The following is a 19,621-nucleotide window of genomic DNA, read 5'->3' as shown; positions in this document are numbered from 1 at the left end:
ACCCTTTTTGGTGTGTGAGCTCAGGAAAAGGTTCTTTGGGGCAGCCACTCCTCCAGAATTGCCTCAAACACCAGAAATGGAAAAAAAAACAGGATAAAAATTGGGATTTCTGGGATTTCCTCATGGGGAATGAATTAGGGAGGAACTGACGGTGACGAGGCCGTGAGCACTTTGTATCTTCAGGGAGGAACTTTCCACTGGCTTTAAAAAGGAAAGAAAAAAAAAAAGAAAAACTCTTTTCCATTTCCTGCAGTCGTTATTCAGCTTTTGGGATGTTCTGGAGGAACCTGGAGCTGGTTTTTTTTTTACCATCTCCAAAAAAAAAAAAAAAAAAAAAAAAAAAAAAAAATCAAAAAGACTCTGTGCTGGCCAGCAGCGAGTGAAGGGTTTATAATTTAAACCAAAAAAAAAATAGAAATTCTCTTTTTGGGCTGGGAATTCATGGAGCTGGAAGATACTCTTGACTTACTACGAGGATACACAGTGAGTTATTTTCTCTCCACTGAAAACACACTCAAACCTGTCCTGAAAAGTGCTGCTCTTGCTTCATTTTCTGGGGGATTTATTTGGGTTTTTATTAAAAAAAAGGAAAGAAATTCCCAAAAAAAGGTTAAAGGATTTTGCATCTCGGAGGCAGAGGAGGCAAACTCCAGGATTTACAAGAAGGTGGTGGCAAGATTTTGTCCCCAAAGGTTGTTGAGGTGGGTGGTCCTTCTCCTGCTCCCACTCAGGACATGCTGGGCAGAAAAAAAAGAGACACAGGAGGGATTTTCAGGCAGAAAAATGAGATATAAATGTTATTATTGCCAGTAAATTAACAAAAACAGTTCAAACCTGGTTTCCTGATCCTCTGCTGGGGGCACGGGCCTGCTGCAAAGAGAGGAGAAAATAAGGGAATAAAAATAAGGGAATAAAAATAAAAGGACAAAATAAGGGAATGAAAATAAGGGAATAAAAATAAAAGGATAAAATAAGGGAATAAAAATTAGAGGACAAAATAAGGGAATAAAAATAAAGGAATAAAAATAAAAGGATAAAATAAGGGAATAAAAATAAAAGGATAAAATAAGGGAATAAAAATAAGGGAATAAAAATAAGGGAATAAAAATAAAAGGATAAAATAAGGGAATAAAAATAAGGGAATAAAAATAAGAGGACAAAATAAGGGAATAAAAATTAAAAGGGCAAAATAAGGGAATAAAAATAAAAGGATAAAATGATGCCATTTTAATTTATTTATTTTATTCTATTTATTCTATTTCTTTATTTCTTTATTTCTTTATTTTTATTTTATTTTATTTATTTATTTTATTTATGGTTTATTTATTTATGGTTTATTTATTTATGGTTTATTTTCTAAATGGCAGCTGGAGGTTGGGGCTGAGGTTTGGAGCAGCAGCTAAAAAAATTAAGAGATGAGGAGGGAAAAAAAATAAAGTTTCTTTAAGGAGTTTAAACCTTGGTGGAGCAAATCTTTGAGGGGCTTGGACTGGATTATTTTGGGTGATCCCTTCCAAACTAAACTAATCTCTGAAATTTCTGCTGTTCAAGGGAAGGATAAATTAAAAAAAAATCTCTTACCTTTCCCTCTCAGCCATGTCTTGTTTCTCCTCTGCCCTGTGAACACAAATCCCAGTGGGAAATCCACCCCCAGGGGGAAAAGAGGGACCCCCAGGGGGAAAAGAGGGACCCCCAGGGGGAAAAGAGGGACCCCCAGGGGGAAAAAGAGGGACCCCCAGGGGGAAAAGAGGGACCCCCAGGGCTTTTCTGGGCCTTGGAGAGGAGCCTCTCCCCAAAATCATCTCTTACCTTTCTTTCCTGGCCTTGATCCTCTCCTCTTCATATCTGCAACGAAGATAAAACATTGATTAAATAAATAAAATTGATAAAATAAAAGGTAAAAGGTCTTTTAAACGCTGCTGTTGATAAAACCAAAATTAAATCCTTTAAATGCTGCTGGGCACTTTCAGTCGTGTTTAATTTTTGCTCTGATGGTGAGAAAAGCTGCCAAAATCTGAGGATTTTCTTTGGCTCCAGTTTTACCAGGTTGTGCCTTCCCAAAACATGGATTTTGACCCACCTTGGGCAGGATTTTGACCCATCTCTGGACACAATTTTGACCATCCCCAGGCAGGATTTTTTCCAGCCTTGGGCAGTATTTTGACCCAGATTTGGGCAGGATTTTGGCCATCCCCAGGCAGGATTTTGACCATCCCTGGGCAGGATTTTGACCATCCCTGGGCAGGATTTTGACCATCCCTGGGCAGGATTTTCACCAACCCTGGGCAGGATTTTGTCCCATCCCTGGGCAGGATTTTGACCCAGATTTGGGCAGGATTTTGACCCAGCCCTGGGCAGGATTTTGACCCAGATTTGGGCAGGATTTTGACCCAGCCCTGGGCAGGATTTTGACCCAGATTTGGGCAGGATTTTGACCATCCCTGGACATGATTTTTGACCATCCCCAGGCAGGATTTTAAACCAGCCTTGGGCAGGATTTTAGACCAGCCCTGGGCAGGATTTTTTCCAGCCCTGGGCAGGATTTTGGCCCATCCCTGGGCATGATTTTGACCATCCCTGGGCAGAATTTTGACCCAGATTTGGGCAGGATTTTGACCAGCCCTGGGCAGGATTTTGACCCAGATTTGGGCAGGATTTTGACCAGCCCTGGGCAGAATTTTGACCCAGATTTGGGCAGGATTTTGACCAGCCCTGGGCAGGATTTTGACCCATCCCTGGGCAGGATTTTGGCCCAACCCTGGGCAGGATTTTGACCATCCCTGGACACAATTTTGACCATCCCCAGACAGGATTTTGACCAGTCCTGGGCATGATTTTGACCATCCTTGGGTAGGATTTTTGACCCTCCCCAGGGACCCTGTGGCACTCACTGGAGGACACAATCTGGGATCTGCACGTGTTCCATGGGGATGAGCTGCTCCAGCTCCTCCAGGCTGTGAACATACTGGATCTTATTGATAAACTTCACACTGGCAAAAAGAGAGAGAGAAAAGCTTTGAGACCCCAGTGGCTCCTAAAAACACCTCTGGAATTGTCACTGGAAGTGTCTGAGAGATGCAGGACAACGAAGAGATGATTAGAAAACTTGAACACAAAGAATTTGTAAGATCAGAATTAATAAACAATGTGAGAAACCAAGAAAACCAAGAGCTTGAGACTCCACATCCTTCTCACACCGAGCTCAGAGTCAGATTTAAATCCTCCAGAGGTCGGAGAGGGAAAAACACTCCCATGAACCCACCAGAACCACCAGCCTTGGAATCTTGGGTTGGGCAAAGAAAGGAAACCCTGAAACCTGAGAATAGACAGGTATTGTATATTATATATAATCTATATATATTATATATTATATATTATATATAACTAATATATTATATATTATCTATATAAAGGCAGAGTGACCTCCCATCACGGGGCAGTCCCATCATGTCCGAGCTGCTGTGAACACCTTGGGGGACACAAAGAATTTGTAATATAAGAAATAATAAACACCAAACTTCCAACCTAAGCGGATGAAAACAATGAAGAGATGATTAGAAAACTTCAACACAAAGAATTGCAAGATCAGAATTAATAAACAACGTGAGAAACCAAGAAAACCAAGAGCTTGAGACTCCACATCATTCTCACACCGAGCACAGAGTCAGATTTAAATCCTCCAGAGGTCGGAGAGGGAAAAACACTCCCATGAACCCACCAGAACCACCAGTGTTGGAATCTCGGGTCAGAAAGAACCCAAAACTCAAGACCTCCCAACTGAGGCTTTTCCAGGTCTCTGTGATCCCAAATTCCCAGATCTGAGGTCGGGGCTCACCTGATGAAGGGTCTGGAAATGGCCAGCACGGTCCGGATGAACCACGACGGGTGAACGATGATCAGAGCCTTGAGGTTCTTCCTCAGCCTGGGGACAAGTCAACAGAGTGTCACATCCTCAAGTGTTTAATTAATTGTTTTATCTTCTTTTTTTTTGCCAGAGTGGGGGTTAAATGCTCGAGATGTATTTCTTATTAATTTATTTATTTAATTTATTTAGCGCAGAGCAGCGTTCCCATCTCCTGCTCAGCTGGGATGAGTTTTCCAAGGGATTTTTTGTGTCCAGCTGAGGTTGGGCAGCACCACAACACCCCTGGTCAGAGCCCAGCACAGGGAAAGAGAGGTTACAATCCATTATATTTCCCTTTGTGATAAATATTCTAATTTACAGTGACCGACCAATCCTATAGAATCCACACACAGCCTATAACAACTACTCCATTACCATGTGTTATATTTTAAATTCTAAAAAACGACTCTTCAGACTTTTCTGTTTTGCTGCATTGACCTTTGGATCCCTCAGCCAGCAGAAAGGTCTCGTTCAATCCAAAGGGATTCAATTAAAAAGGTAATTGTTCAATCAAAAGGTATTCAATTAAAATGATAATTGTTCAATCAAAAGGTATTCAATTAAAACGATAATTGTTCAATTAAAAAGGATTTTTCTTCAGCTGGTCAGGCTGTTATTTTCAGATTATAGAGTAACTAAGACTTGATATCCTACAACTCAAAGTGAGCTTCCATTTCTATTTCAATTACAGGTTTGATATTTTCAGAATCTTTTCCCAAGCAATCATATTTATAAGGTTTCCCTGATTGATCTTCCCCAACAATCTCAAGCCTTCAGAGCTCCCTGTCCCTGCCGTCCAGGGATGATCCCACAGTGTTGGAAAAGACGGGACAGGAGGGACTTATGAATACGACTGCATGGCAAGAAATACTGCAGATGTAAAACCTGAGTGAAATAGGAATGAAAGGCAGTTTGGAGATGTGATTGTGGCAGGCAGGAAGACGGGGATGAGCTGAAGACAGGAAAACAAAAAGACAAGAATGTTGCCTTTCCACCTTGGCAAAGACATCCGGGAACAAGGGCATGAGAAAGAATCTATAGAGTTTAGAATATAAAATGACATGGTGATGTAGCAGTTCTCACAGGCTGCATGTAAAGTTTGTAGGTTTTGTATCTCACGCCGGTTGGTCACTGTAAATTAGAATATTCAACAGAAAAAAGGATATATTGGATTGTAACAAGAGGATCGCCCTCTTCTCCTCTCTTGTCCTCTTATCCTCTCTTGTCCTCTCCTCCCTGCTCTTGTCCTCTCCACTTCCCTCACCTCTCTTGGCCCATCCCCTCTCCTCTCTCTCACCTCACTTGCTCCTGTTTTCTCCCCACGTTTTTCCCCTGCTCCTGCCCCGTTTTTCCCCCTGAGCTCTCTTCTCTCTCTCTCTCCCCATTCTCTCTTTAGGGCTTTGCTCCAGCCCAGGCTGGTGGCTGAAGGCAAAGCCCTCTTTACCCACCACCCTTGGAATAATAAACCCCCGTGTTTCTAGAACATCTCAGCTCTGCAGAGTTCCTTGTCCCTGCCATCCAAATGGAATGACCAAGAGGACCCCACCAGAAGGATTCTCACCTCCTGTCGATCATCTGGTAGCATTTCTTCAGCCAGCCCAGGCCTGGCATCCTCCTGCGAGGGGTGGCCCCGTTCAGGTAGATGATCATGTAATCCTCAGCCACCAGCAGCTCCAGGCTGCTGATCACGTACCTGCCAGGGGGGAACAAAAGGGAATCAAATCAGACTCAGAAAAATATCCTCCATGTGTTGTCGTGATTTTTCAGCCTTCTGATTGTTCCATATTTTTGCTGGAGTTTTCTCACATCTATAATAAAAAATAAAGACTGATATTTTGTAAATACAGATTTCTTTCCAGGTAAAAGGACAAATTGACCACTGGGGTCAGAGAGGTGTCACTCTCGTCCCTGAACAAATTCCAACTCTTATATAAACCCCAAATCTTAATAAACTTCCTCTTTTTCTTTTCACTTCTCAACCTGATGGGTGAGTGGGGACCAAAAGGGACCCAAATCAGCCTCAAAAAAAAACATCCTTTAGGTGCCTCCATGTGATTTTTCAGCCTTCTGATTGTTTCACGTTTCTACTGGAGTTTTCTCACATTTATAACAAAATACAAAGACTGATATTTTTGTAAATATTAATTTCTTTTCCAGGGAGAAAAGACAAATTGCTGGATTTCTAATTGACAGTGGGGTCAGAGAGGTGTCACTCCCATCTCCAATCCCTAAACAAATTCCAAATCTTATATAAACCCCAAATCATCAATAAACTTCCTCTTTTTTCTTTCCACTTCTTCACAACTTCAAATATCTGCTGGTTTCCTCTCTCACATGAGGATGGGCGTTTTTTTTGTTTGGTTGTTTTTTTTGTGTTTGTTTGGGTTTTTGGAGATTTGTTGTTGTTGTTGTTGTTGTTTTTTTTTTTTTTTTTTTTTTTTTTTTTTTTTTTTTTTTTGTGGTGGTTTTTTTTTTTTGTTTGTTTGGTTTGGTTTGGGTTTTGTTTGTTGTTTTTTTTTTTTAATGAGTGACTGTGGTTCTTCCCTGTCATCCACCAACATTCCTGTGTCACCCTCAACCAAGACCTTGACACTCCTCATCCTTCTCACACCAACCACAGAAAAAAAGACAGAATCAGATTTAAACCCTCCAGAGATCAGGAGGGAAAAACACTCCCTCGGACCCACACAAACCACCAGCCTTGAAATCTTGGGTGAGAAAAAAAACCATAAAACCCAAAAACCGTCATCCTTGGGCGGGCAGAGAACACCACAAAACCTGAAAATTGGACACCACTGGGACTGCCAGGGTCAGATCCAAACTCAAAATCCTGATGTCCCATGAACTCAGGGAATTTTTTGTGCTGCTGTCACACCCAGAGCTCCCCAGGGCACTCACAGGAAGAGATTTTCCATGATGTAGTGATAATCTGCCAGGTTGCTGTCGGGGAGGTAACAGGCGGCGAAGACGATGATGGCGTTGAGACCTTCACCGTAATATCCTGCAAAAAAAAAATAAAATAAATCCACAAGTGATGACACTTGCCAGGGAAAAAACAGCTCTGGGATGTGGCTCTGGGGTGGTTTTTGTGTTTCTGTTCAGCTCCAAGTGAGGGTTTTACTCTTCAGAATTCTTTCACTAAAAGATTTTCTCCTAGAATGTGGATTTGGGGTTCAGAGAAGGAATTTGGGGGGTTTTAAAGCTGGTTTTGGTGAGATTTTAGAAATAAATCTGATTGCCCACATGTGGAGCACCTCAGGGATTGCTGTAGCCCCTCTAGATGTTAATTTTACCACTAAATATTTTTTTAGCATCATCTGAGCACTTTTGTGCTTTGTCAGGCAGAGATACCAAAAAAATAGAGATTTATTTTTTCCCCCTTAAATAGGAAAATCCAGCCAGCCTTGGTGTCCCCTCCAGGGTGACACAGGAGGGGCAAAGCCACCCAAAATTGAGAATTGATGGTGAATTCTCAGTTTTGCTTCACCAAAACCGGGCTGGTTTATTGTCATGGTGAATTCTCAATTCCACCAAAACCTGGCTGGTTTATTGTCATGGTGAATTCTCAATTTTATTGTCATGGTGAATTCTCAGTTTTGCTTCACCAAAACTTGGCTGGTTTATTATTATGGTGAATTCTCAATTCTGCTCCACCAAAACCTGGTTTATTTTCATGGTGAGTTTTCAATTCACCAAAACCTGGTTCGTTTATTGTCATGGTGAATTCTCAATTCCACCAAAACCTGGCTGGTTTATTTTCATGGTGAATTCTCAATTCCACCAAAACCTGGCTGGTTTATTTTCATGGTGAGTTCCCAATTTTGCTTCCTATTATCGTGGTGAATTCTCAATTCTGCTCCACCAAAACCTGCTGCTAGGAAGGAAAGAAGAAAATACAAAATAGGGGTTAAAAAAAGTGCTTTTTTTGTTGTGTTTAGAGCCACTTTTTTATCCCTTTCTCCTTCTTTCACCACCAACCTTTCCTCAACTCCCTATTTTTCAAAACCCTCTAAAAAAAGACAATTTTTTCGCCTTAAAAACCCTTTAAAACAATTTCCTGCAGGTCTTTGGGGTAGGAGAAAGACAAAAAAAAGTGTTCTCACCTCCATGTGTCACCACCCTCATGTAGGGTTTGATCATCTGCAGGTCGATCCTGTGCTCCTGCTCGCCGATGATGACGGTTCTCCAGAGGCGGCCGTTGGTGGCACTGCCCTCCTCGGTGCCCCCGTCCCCAAAGAGGTCAGCGCTGTCCCCGGGCATGTTCTTGGCCGTGGCCACGGGGGTGTCGTCTGGGGAAAGGGATAAAAGGTTCTGGCTTGGAGGGGAAGAGTTTTGGTAGCCTTAGGGGTGATGGTCTCGTCATGTTTTACCTCCAGCCTTGATTTATGTGAATTTATGGGTTTAATTTTAGGTTTAACCAGAGTTCAACCTAAAACTTAAAACCTTTACCAGACTTAAACCTATAACCTAAAACCTTAACCAGATTTAAATCTAAACCCTTAACCATGGTTAAACCTAAAACCTAAAACCTTAACCGTAGTTGAACTTAAAACCTTAACCAAACTTAAACCTAAAACTTAAAACCTTAACCAGAGTTAAACCTAAAACCTTAACAAGAGTTAAACCTAAAACGTTAACCAAACTTAAACCTAAAACCTAAAACCTTAACCAGAATTAAACTTAAAACCTAAACCAGACTTAAACCTACACCCTCAACCAGTGTTAAACCTAAAACCTTAACCAGAGTTCAACCTAAAACTTAAAACCTTAACCAGAGTTAAACCTAAAACCTAAAGCCTCAACCAGTGTTAAACTTAAAACCTTAACCAGAGTTAAACTAAAACCTAAAACCTTAACCAGACCTAAACCTAAAACCTTAACCAGACTTAAACTAAAACCTTAACCAGAGTTAAACCTAAAATCTCAACCAGGGTTAAGCCTAAAACCAGAGGTTTTAACCTCTGCTGCCCAAATATTACAGAAATACTTTAAAATCTCTCCTCCTGCTTATCAATCCTCAGTGAATTGTGTCAAAAACTCTTTAAAATGAGGTTAAAACCCATCCCAGCCTCTGGAAATGTTCACCCAGGACCAGCCTAAAACCCATCCCAACCCCTGGAAATGTTCACCCAGGACCAGCATTTTGTACCTTCCCATTCCAGCTCGTTCCCATTGCCCAGGAACTCGAGGGAATCTGTCTCATCAGGAGTTTCAATGTCATCCACATTGATGTCCAGGTCATCTGGAGTGTCCAGGAAATCGTCAGAGAGGATGGAGCCCTCGCTCTGGTCCAGGGAAATGTTGATTTCGGGGGCAACCAGAGTCTTCCTCTTCCGATGGGCCCCGTTGAAGTTCAGAGTGTTGGGGGGAGCTGGAGTTGAAAAGGAAAACAGGAAACCATCATGGATAATTCCACATCCCTGAGCCCCAACCCCAACATTCCTGAGCCCCCAATATCCCTGAGCCCCCAACCCCAACATCCCTGAGCCCCCAACCCCAACATCCCTGAGCCCCCCAACCCCAACATCCCCAATCCCAACATCCCTGAGCCCCCAACCCCAACATCCCCAATCCCAACATCCCTGAGCCCCCAACCCCAACATCCTTGAGCCCCCCAACCCCAACATCCCCAATCCCAACATCCCTGAGCCCCCCAACCCCAACCCCAACATCCCTGAGCCCCAACCCCAACATCCCTGAACCCCCAACCCCAACACAGGTGGTGCCCTTTGGCTCTGTCCCCTCACTTTGGTCCCCATCTTGCCCACCCTATAAAACCTCTGCAGACCCCCCTCACTTCTGTGATCCCCCCACTGGAGACGATCATGTCTATGGGCATCTTTTGGGTTTGGTGTTTGGTTTTATTTTGGTTTTCGGAGGGGTTTTTTGGGGTTTTTTTTTGAGTTTTTTAGGGGTGTGTGGAGAATCCAAGGTTTTCTCCCCACCTTTCAGCTGCCCTTTCCCTGGGTTTGGAGATTATAGTCAGAGTGTCCCTCAAGAATCACCAATTTATTCCCCTGATGGACCCCCCAGCTCCATCCCCAGCTGGGGAATATCCCAGCCTGGGATATGAGTCCATCCCAGACAGAATTAACTGGAATATTATTATTAACTGGATAATAATAATAAATATAACTGGATAATAATAAATATAACTGGATAATATTAAATATAACTGGATAATAATAATAATTCTATTATTAACTGGAATATTTGAATTCTGGGCTCTGGGGAAGGTTGGTACTCACAGGACGTGGTTTCATCTTCCGTGGGGCTGCCCAGGGACTCCATCCCTGTCTCTTCTGGGAGAGGCCTGAGGACAGGAGGGAAAATAAAAACCACATCAGAGAGCAGGGAGGGGATGGTGAGGAGGAAATAATTCCAGGCAGGTGTAAAATCCTATTGCTGGGACAGAGATGGGGGGAAAAATCCAGGAATTTTGGGGATGAGGATTTAATTCAGAGCCACACAAGGAGGGAGGTGACAACAGTGACAGAGTCCAGCCCCAGCTCCCCTTCCTGCTGCCACCAGGCAAATGAAACCCTAGAAATATGTAGATTAAGGGATTAATCCTCTGCTGCTGCTCGTGGTGTATTTATGGACAGTCCGGAATAATCAGAAAAAAATTAATAAAAATCCCTCTGTCCTCTCCAGCTCCTCCTGCTCCTGTCCCCAGTGAGGTTTGGGGGTTGTTTATCCCAAAACACGGCCTGGGAAAGGGGAGGGGAGAGGGGGAGATGATGCTGAGGACGTGCAGGATTCTCATCCCAGGATCCTCATCAGAACAGCCAGAGGGGAAGAAAAAAAAGCCGAAAAAAAAAGCCAAAAAAAAGCCGAAAAAAAAAGCCAAAAAAAAAAAAAAAAAATTCCCTTCCTTACCTCCCCCAAGGCTGCTGCAATCGCTGCCCGCCGCGGAAAAGCGGAAAATCCTCCCGACCCAACGCGCTCGGCCCCGGATGGGGAATTGGGGGCGCGGCGCTTTTCCTGAGGATCCGGGGGGGGGCCCAGGGAGGGAGCGGGGACAGCGGGATGAGGGGATGGAGCTGGGATGGAGCTGGGATGGGGCAGGGATGGGGCAGGGATGGGGCAGGGATGGATTCAGGGATGGATTCAGGGATGGATGCAGGGATGGACTGGGGCTGGATGAGGGATGGATGCAGAGCTGGATCAAGGCTGAATTGGGGCCGGATACAGGGATTGATGCAGGGATGGATACAGGGATGGATGCAGGGATGGATGAGGGATGGATGCAGAGCTGGATCGGGCCTGGACTGGGGCTGGATCAGGGATGGATCAGGCCTGGACCGGGGCTGGACTGGGGCTGGACTGGGCCTGGACCGGGGCTGGACTGGGGCTGGACTGGGCCTGGACCGGGGCTGGACTGGGGCTGGATCAGCCTGGATACAGCGATTGATGCAGGGCTAGATCAGGGCTGGATGCAGGAATGGGCACAGGAATGGACTCAGGGCTGCATCTGGCCTGGATCAGGGCTGGACTGGGGCTGGATGCAGGAACGGATGCAAGGAGAGACTCAGGGAGTGGATACAGGGCTGGATGCAGGGCTTGATCAGGGCTGGATGCGGCGATAAACGCAGGGATGGATGCAAGGATGGATACAGGGAAGGATACAGGGATGGATACAGCGAGGGATGCAGCGAGGGATGCAGGGAGGGATGCAGGGAGGGATGCAGGGAGGGATGCAGGGAGGGATGCAGGGAGGGATGCAGGGAGGGATGCAGGGATGGATGCAGGGAGGGATGCAGGGAGGGATGCAGGGAGGGATGCAGCAATGGATACAGGGAAGGATACAGGGATGGATGCAGGGAGGGATACAGGGATGGATGCAGGGAGGGATGCAGGGATGGATGCAGGGAGGGATACAGGGATGGATGCAGGGAGGGATGCAGGGAGGGATGCAGGACAGGATGCAGGGATGGATGCAGGACAGGATACAGAGATGGATGCAGGGATGGATGCAGGGATGGATGCAGCGATGAATGCAGGAGTGAGCATGCTCCGGCTCCCTCTTCCTCTCCCTCTCCGCTCCCCACCGCCCTCCCCTCGGTCACGGCATCCCCTTCCCTCCCCTCCCTGGACCGGAGCTCAAACTCGGTCCAGCCGCAGCCCCGCGGACCCTCCCCCTCTTCTTCTCCCCCCTCTCAGATCCCCAGAAAACACCGGGAATATCCCCCCTTATCCTCCAAGGTTCTTTTTTCCCGGCCCAGATCTCTGTCTGGGATGTAGCTTTTTCATTTTTTTTATTTTTTTTTCTTTTGCTTTTCGGGGCAAGATTGGCTAATGGCAGGGAGGCAAAAATAGCTCTGCAGCAAATCTGCTGCTGGAGGAGCCGCTGTCCCACATGCAGCAGCTCCTGCCCTATTATCATTATTATTATTATTATTATTATTATTATTCCAGAGGGGAAGCGGCTGGAAAAGGACAATTTATTTATTTTTATTGTGAGCAGAACGCAGCTGGGCCTCCCCTGGTTTTGCCTGGGGCTCTGTCTCACATCATTCCTGCTCCAATCGCTCTGGAGGAGGATGAGGAGTTTGTTTAACCCTTTTTCCTCTTCTCATTTTTAATTTTAGAGGTTTTTTTTCTGGGGTTTGGTGATGCTGGGGGAGGAATTTCCCTGGGGAGGGGTTTGGGCAGGGTGGGACAGAGTTCCCAGGTGATGCTCAGGTTGGCCCTGAGGTGTCCCCGGGTCAGATCAGATTTATTCTGGTTTTTCCAGGAGCTCTGGGATAATATTTTCGATGGGCCAGAGTTCCCAGGTGATGCTCAGGATGGCCCTGAGGTGTCCCAGGGTCAGATCAGATTTATTCTGGTTTTTCCAGGAGCTCTGGGGCAATATTTTCCTTTCTACACCTGGATTTCCTGTCTGTGTCCTCTGAGCAGCCTGGGCTGATGGAAGGAGCCCTCAGCCTCGGAAATGAGATGAGTTTTAAGGTTTCTTCCTTAAAATATTCCATGACTCCCATCCATCCATCCCTTTCTTTTCCACACTTTTCCCTCTCCTTTTTTTTTTTTTTTTTTTTCACTCCATTAAAAGCCAGAGGCTGACACAGATCCAGCAGCTCTGCTCTCAGAGAGAGAGAAATAAATAAATAAATTTCTCAGAGGCAAATAACTAACTAAATAAATATTTCAGAGGCAAATAAAAAAATTTCTCAGAGGCAAATAATAAAAAAAAAATTTCTCAGAGAGGAAAACCCAAATTTTTCAGAAATAAATAAATAAATAAATAAATTTCTCAGAGGCAAATAAATAAATTTCTCAGAGGCAAATAAATAAATTTCTCAGAGAGAAATAAATAAATAAATGTATCAGAGAGAAATAAATATATTAATGTATCAGAGGGAAATAAATAAATAAATAAATGTATCAGAGGCAAATAAATTTCTCAAGTGAAATAAATAAATAAATCTCTCTGAGGGAAATAAATAAATAAATATCTCAGAGGCAAATAAAAAAAATTCTCAGAGGCAAATAAATAAATAAATAAATAAACAAATATTCCAGAGGCAAATAAATAATTTTCTCAGAGGCAAATAAATAAATAAATCTCTCAGAGGGAAATAACCCCCCCCCAGGGGAAGCACAAACCCTTTGCTGTGGCTGCAGCACAGAGGGGACTCACACAGGGGACGCAGCTGGGCCTGGGCTGAACAGAGCCAGAGTCATCCCGGGGAACAGGAGCCCCTTTCTGTGCTGGGAATGCCCCGGGCTGCAGCTGGGCAGGGCTGGGACACCCCCAGAGCCCCCAGGGCCCCCACAGAGCCCCCAGAGCCCCCAGAGCCCCCAGAGCCCCCAGGGCCCCCAGGGCCCCTTTCTGTGCTGGGAATGGCCCGGGCTGCAGCTGGGCAGGGCAGGGACACCCCCAGGGCCCCCAGAGCCCCCAGAGCCCCCAGAGCCCCCAGAGCCCCCAGAGCCCCCAGGGCCCCCAGGGCCCCCAGAGCCCCCAGAGCCCCCAGGGCCCCCAGAGCCCCCCAGGGCCCCCAGAGCCCCCAGGGCCCCTTTCTGTGCCTGGAAATGCCCCGGGCTGCAGCTGGGCAGGGCAGGGACAGCCCAGAGCCCCCAGAGCCCCCAGAGCCCCCAGGGCCCCCCCAGAGCCCCCCCAGAGCCCCTTTCTGTGCTGGGAATGGCCCGGGCTGCAGCTGGGCAGGGCAGGGACAGCCCAGAGCCCCCCAGGGCCCCCAGAGCCCCCAGAGCCCCCAGAGCCCCCAGGGCCCCCAGAGCCCCCAGAGCCCCCAGGGCCCCCAGGGCCCCCAGAGCCCCCAGGGCCCCCAGGGCCCCCAGAGCCCCCAGGGACCCCAGGGCCCCCAGAGCCCCCAGAGCCCCCAGGGCCCCCCAGAGCCCCCAGAACCCCCAGGGACCCCAGGGCCCCCAGGGACCTGCAGCTGCACCAGAAAATGGGTTTGGGGGCCCTGAAAGGTTCAGAGTCACATCCCAGACTTGGAAGGTGTCGCCCTGATTTTTTCACCTTTATGGTGTTTGAATTCTGCGCTGGAGTTTTCTCACTCATTGTGATATGAACAAAGAGTGATGTTTTGAAAAAATACATATTTTTTCCTGGGGGAAGGACAAATTGATGGATTCTAACCTGACCAGTGGGCTCAGAGAGGTGTCAATTGCTGATCAAGTCCCAAACACTATTTAAACCCTAATCCCAAAAATAAACTTCCTTTACAACAGGGCAGTGTCAGTGTGGTTGTTTTGTGTCCTCTGGTGACAGAAGGGACCTGTGGAGGTCCCCCAGTGCCACCCCAGGGCCCAGGAAGGGCCACCTGGGCCAGGAATTTGGGTTTGGAATGTGAAGAGGGAGAATCCAACCCTGGCCTGGGCAGGCTGGGAGTGGGAACAGCACCAGGAATGGGAATTCAGAGCTCACAGGGAGGGAAATGGGAATTCAGAGCTCATGGGGATGGGTTTTGGGTGGAAATGGGAATTCAGAGCTCAGGAAAAAATTCAGAGCTCATGGGGATGGGTTTGGATGGAAATGGGAATTCAGAGCTCATGAGGCTGGAAATGGGAATTCAGAGTTCATGGGGAATGGTTTGGCAGGAAATGGGAATTCAGAGCTCCTGGGAATGGGATTGGCTGGAAATGGGAATTCAGAGCTCACAGGGGTGGGTTTGGCACCTCTGTGCAGCTGCTGAGGTGGATCTGAAGGTGGAAGTGTCACTTTATCACCCCCACACCTCCTTTCCCTCCCCACTGGGATCCATTCCATCCCAATGAGAAATTCCTGGCAGCACTGGGAAGACTCTGCCTGATTCAGAGTCCATAAATCCATAAATAAATCCATAAATCCATAAATCCACCCCCATTTGCCTCCATCCATCCTAAACTCCACACTCAGCTCCTTTCTCTCCTTCCTATTTCACACAGAGCAGCCAAAAACATCCCAAAAATTTTTCCATCCACTCAAAACAACTCCAAAAAAATTCTGAATTCCTGAGTTCAGGCTCCTGTTTTCAGACCTTGATGGTTTCTCACATGAAAAACAATAAAATTCTCCTGGTTTTGCATTTTTTTTTTTTTTTTTTTTCAGGGAACACACCTGGGGAAATCCTCGTCTTGCCATTCTTCCTTCACATCCACGTTTTCCATCCTCAGCGTGGCCTCGGTGGTGCCCATGGCTCTGGTGGAGGCAGCAGATCCCTCCAGGAAGGGTCAGGCTGGAAAAAAGGGAGGAAAAGAGGTTGGCACAGAGAATTCTGAGCTGGGATCTCCATGCAAAAAATGTCTGAGAGCTGTTTGTATGGGGAAAAAGCAGAAAAAATTGGGATTTTTGGGGGTATTTGGGATGTTTTGGAGCAGAAGGAGGAGAAGAGGTTGGCCTTGGGATCTGTTCTGCTCTCCATACTGGTGGAAAAAATGTCTGAGAGCTGTTTGTGTGGGGAAAAAGCAGGAAAAATTTTGATTTTTGGGGGTATTTGGCACATTTTGAAGCAGGAGGAGGAGAAGAGGTTGGCCCTGGGATCTGTTCTGGTCTCCACACTGGTGGACACTCGGTGCAAAAAATGTCTGAGAGCTGCTTGTGAGGGAAAAAAAGCAGAAAAAATTGGGATTTTTGGGGGTATTTGGGATGTTTTGGAGCAGAAGGAGGAGGAGAGGTTGGCCCTGGGATCTGTTCTGCTTTCCCTGAGGAGCAGCACTTGATGTCCAGATATTTTTCCCTTCTTTCTTCTCCTCCAACCCCAATCTCCCCATCAATCCCTCCCTGCTGAGGGAAATGGGGCTGAGAGGGGAGAGGAGGGTAAAAATCCCATTGGGACGTTCCCAGATCCCACATTCCTGGATTGGGATGGAAATTCCCAGCCCTGGTTCTGCAGAGATTCCTGACCCTGATCCCAGGGATGGGGATGGGGATGGGTGAGGATGAAGATGAAGATGAGGATGGGGATGGGATGAGGATAAGGATGAGGATGAGGATGGGGATGGGGATGAAGATGAGGATGAAGATGAGGATGAAGATAAGGATGAGGATGAAGATGAGGATTAGGATGAGATGAAGATGAAGATGGGGATGGGGATGAAGATGAGGATGAAGATGGGGATGGGGATGAAGATGAGGATGAGGATGGGGATGGGGATGAGGATGAGGATGGGGATGGGGATGGGGATGAAGATGAGGATGAGGATGGGGACGAGGATGAGGATGAGAATTGGGATGAAGATGAGGATGAAGATGAGGATTAGGATGGGGACGAGGATGAGGATGAGAATTGGGATGAAGATGAGGATGAAGATGAGGATTAGGATGGGGACGAGGATGAGGATGAAGATGAGGATGAGGATGAGGATGGGGATGAAGATGAGGATGAGGATGAGGATGGGGATGGGGATGAAGATGAGGATGAAGATGAGGATGAAGATGAGGATGAAGATAAGGATGAAGATAAGGATGAGGATGAAGATGAGGATGAGGATGAAGATGAGGATGAAGTTGAGGATGGGGATGAAGATAAGGATGAAGATGAGGATGAAGAGGATGGGGATGAAGATGAGGATGAAGATGAGGATGAAGATAAGGATGAGGATGAAGATGAGGATGAGGATGAAGATGAGGATGAAGTTGAGGATGGGGATGAAGATAAGGATGAAGATAAGGATGAAGATAAGGATGAGGATGAGGATGAGGATGAAGATGAGGATGAAGATAAGGATGAGGATGAAGATGAGGATGAGGATGAAGATGAGGATGAAGTTGAGGATGAGGATGAAGATAAGGATGAAGATGAGGATGAGGATGAGGATGAGGATGAGGATGAGGAGGCCCCACAGGGATGTTTCCCCCCCCTGAGCTCAGCCCCATCCCTGCCCGGCTCTGGGTGACCCAGCCCAGGCTCCAAACCCGGCACAGCCCGGCCCAGGGCAGGGGGGGGTTCCCAGTCTGGCCTTTCCTGCACTTGGGGAGCAACTTCAGGGCCAGGAATCCTGGAGTTCACCCACACCCAACCCCAGGGGGCCTTGGAATCATATAAATAAATAAATAAATATATATATAAAATAAAATTATAAAAATGTAATATATATATAAGTGTAGAAAATATATGATATATAATTATAATATAGAATAATGATACAATATATAATAAGAATATAATATATAATTATATCTAATCTAATCTAATCAAATCATAATTTTATTATATATTATATATTATATATTATATATAATATATATAATATATATTATATATATTATATATATATTAGGTGCCCTTATATAATATATATAAAATATAAATACATATATATTTATATATGTATAAATATATTATATATATTATATATTTAAAAAAATATATATACAATATATTTTATATATATATTATATATATAAGGGGCCCTTAGAATCACACACACATATATATATATAAATTCTGAAATTATAAAAATGTTATAATATATAAAAAATATAATTATAATATATAATAATGGTATATTATATATAATACATAAAATATTAATGATATAATATATAATAGATAATTATATAATATATAGAACAATAATATACATTATGTATAATAAAATATATAATATTTATATTATATATAAATATATATAATATCATTACATATAATAATATATAGATATAAAAAGATATAATATAAAAGACATTATATATTATATATAATAATTCACTATATATTACATATTTTTATATATAGCATATAATTTATATAATTATATAATATAACAATATTATAATTATAACACTGAAAAATGCTGGATTCCCCCTGACCTCCACACCCCCTCATCCATTGAAACCCCCATCTCCAACCTCCAAAAATCCCCATTTCCCCCCCACCTTCTCCTCCTGCAGCAGCTGCTCCCGCCAGCCCCGGCGGCATCATGGAGGGAGAGAAAAATGAGAATAAAAAACCCAACAAATCCCTTCTCTCACCTCAGCAGCGCTCAGAGGGGAACAAAACCTCTCCTGCCTCTCATTCCTCCTCCCCTCGGATCCTCCTCAGCAGGTGCAGGATGAGGATGAGGATGAAGATGAAGGATCCACCCAGGAATTCATCCAGCTCAGCTTTTTTTTCCCCCTCTCTGCTCTGCAAAATGAGGGCGATTATTTATGTTCTTCCATAATTATTATTATTATTATTATTATTCTGCTGCTGCTTCTTCTTCCTCGGCCTCCTTCTTTCTCTCCTTTCCAAGGTATTTTATTTTATTCTGATTTTCCAGCTCTAAGTCAGTTAATTCCCTGCTTTTGTGTGAGAGGGAGGGGAGGGGAGGGGAGGGGAGAGGGATCTGTCCATCCATCCCTCCCTCCCCTCCCTGGGTAAAGCTGCTCCAATTGGCTGCCGGGATCCAAATCTCTGCCCGGGGTGGGTGGGTGGTGATGCCAGGGATGGATTATTGGGAGGCAGAGAGGCAGGAGCTGCTGCTGCTGCTGCAGGGAGGATTTTGGGAGAATCGTTTGCTGAGGATGTAAAAAAAAACAAAACAAAAAAAAAAAGCCCAACCCCCCCCCCAAAAAAAAAAAAAAAAAAAAAACCAACCAAAAAAACCCCCAAAAAAAAACAAAAAAAAAAAAGGAAAAAAAACCAGAAAAAAAAAGGGAAAAAAGCCCACACGCACAAAAAACCCCCAAACAAACAAACAAACAAAAAACCCACAAAGAAAACCCCAACCCCCCCCCCAAAAAAACCCCAAAAAACCCAAAAAAAGGGAAAAAAAGGAAAAAAAAAAAAAAAAAGAAAACCACACAAAAAAACCCCACAAACAAAAAACCACCAACCCCCCCCCCCCAAAACCCCCTCCCCAAAAAACCAAAAAAACCAAAAAACAAAAAAAAGGGAAAAAAAAAAAGGGAAAAAAAAAGGAAAAACACACGCACACAAAAAAACCCCAACCAAACAAAAAAAAACCACAAAAAAAACCCCCACAAAAAAACCCCAAAACAAAACACAACAAAACAAAACAAAAAACCACAAAACCAAACCAAAACAAAAGAAAAAAACCACAAAAACCAAACCAAACCAAACCAAAACCCCAAAAAAAAAAAAGGTGCTGTGGTGATTTTTTCAGCTTTCTGATGTTTTCATTTTTAGATTGGAGGTTTTCTCCCAATTTGTAAGAAAAATAAAGATTGATGTTTTTGTAAAGAACACATTCATTCCCAGAGGGAAAAGGACAAATTGGATTTCTGAGTTGATCACTGGGGTCAGAGGGGTTTTATTCTTTTTC

General features: G+C 44.7%; 1 protein-coding gene across 1 annotated transcript; it reads right to left on the bottom strand.

The window, feature by feature from the left end:
- Positions 1-675: 675 nt before the first annotated feature.
- Positions 676-18,630, bottom strand: ATCAY (ATCAY kinesin light chain interacting caytaxin). Its single transcript, XM_083880111.1, has 13 exons — positions 18,327-18,630; positions 15,471-15,588; positions 10,153-10,217; positions 9,054-9,275; positions 8,008-8,193; positions 6,803-6,905; positions 5,466-5,597; positions 3,836-3,922; positions 2,892-2,990; positions 1,810-1,845; positions 1,582-1,617; positions 835-867; positions 676-737 (listed from the first exon to the last, which is right to left on the bottom strand). The coding sequence occupies exons 2-13, from the start codon at positions 15,545-15,547 to the stop codon at positions 728-730; spliced, it is 1,086 nt and encodes a 361-aa protein (XP_083736237.1). The 5' UTR covers positions 15,548-15,588; positions 18,327-18,630; the 3' UTR covers positions 676-727.
- Between the last annotated feature and the right edge of the window lie 991 nt (positions 18,631-19,621).

This window comes from Zosterops lateralis (assembly GCF_965231275.1).
Source record: "Zosterops lateralis genome assembly, chromosome: 29".
Taxonomy (NCBI): Eukaryota; Metazoa; Chordata; class Aves; order Passeriformes; family Zosteropidae; genus Zosterops; species Zosterops lateralis.
This window is presented reverse-complemented; position numbering and strand designations above follow the sequence as displayed.

Bases quoted from the DNA above. Each gene is read 5' to 3' on its own strand.
- ATCAY (XM_083880111.1), bottom strand. From the start codon at position 15,547: ATGGGCACCACCGAGGCCACGCTGAGGATGGAAAACGTGGATGTGAAG. The intron at 3,923-5,465 runs GTGAGAATCCTT...ACTTGTCCCCAG, and splicing joins TACCAGATGATCGACAGGAG to GCTGAGGAAGAACCTCAAGG. The intron at 1,618-1,809 runs GTAAGAGATGAT...TTGTGTTCACAG, and splicing joins ATCAAGGCCAGGAAAGAAAG to GGCAGAGGAGAAACAAGACA.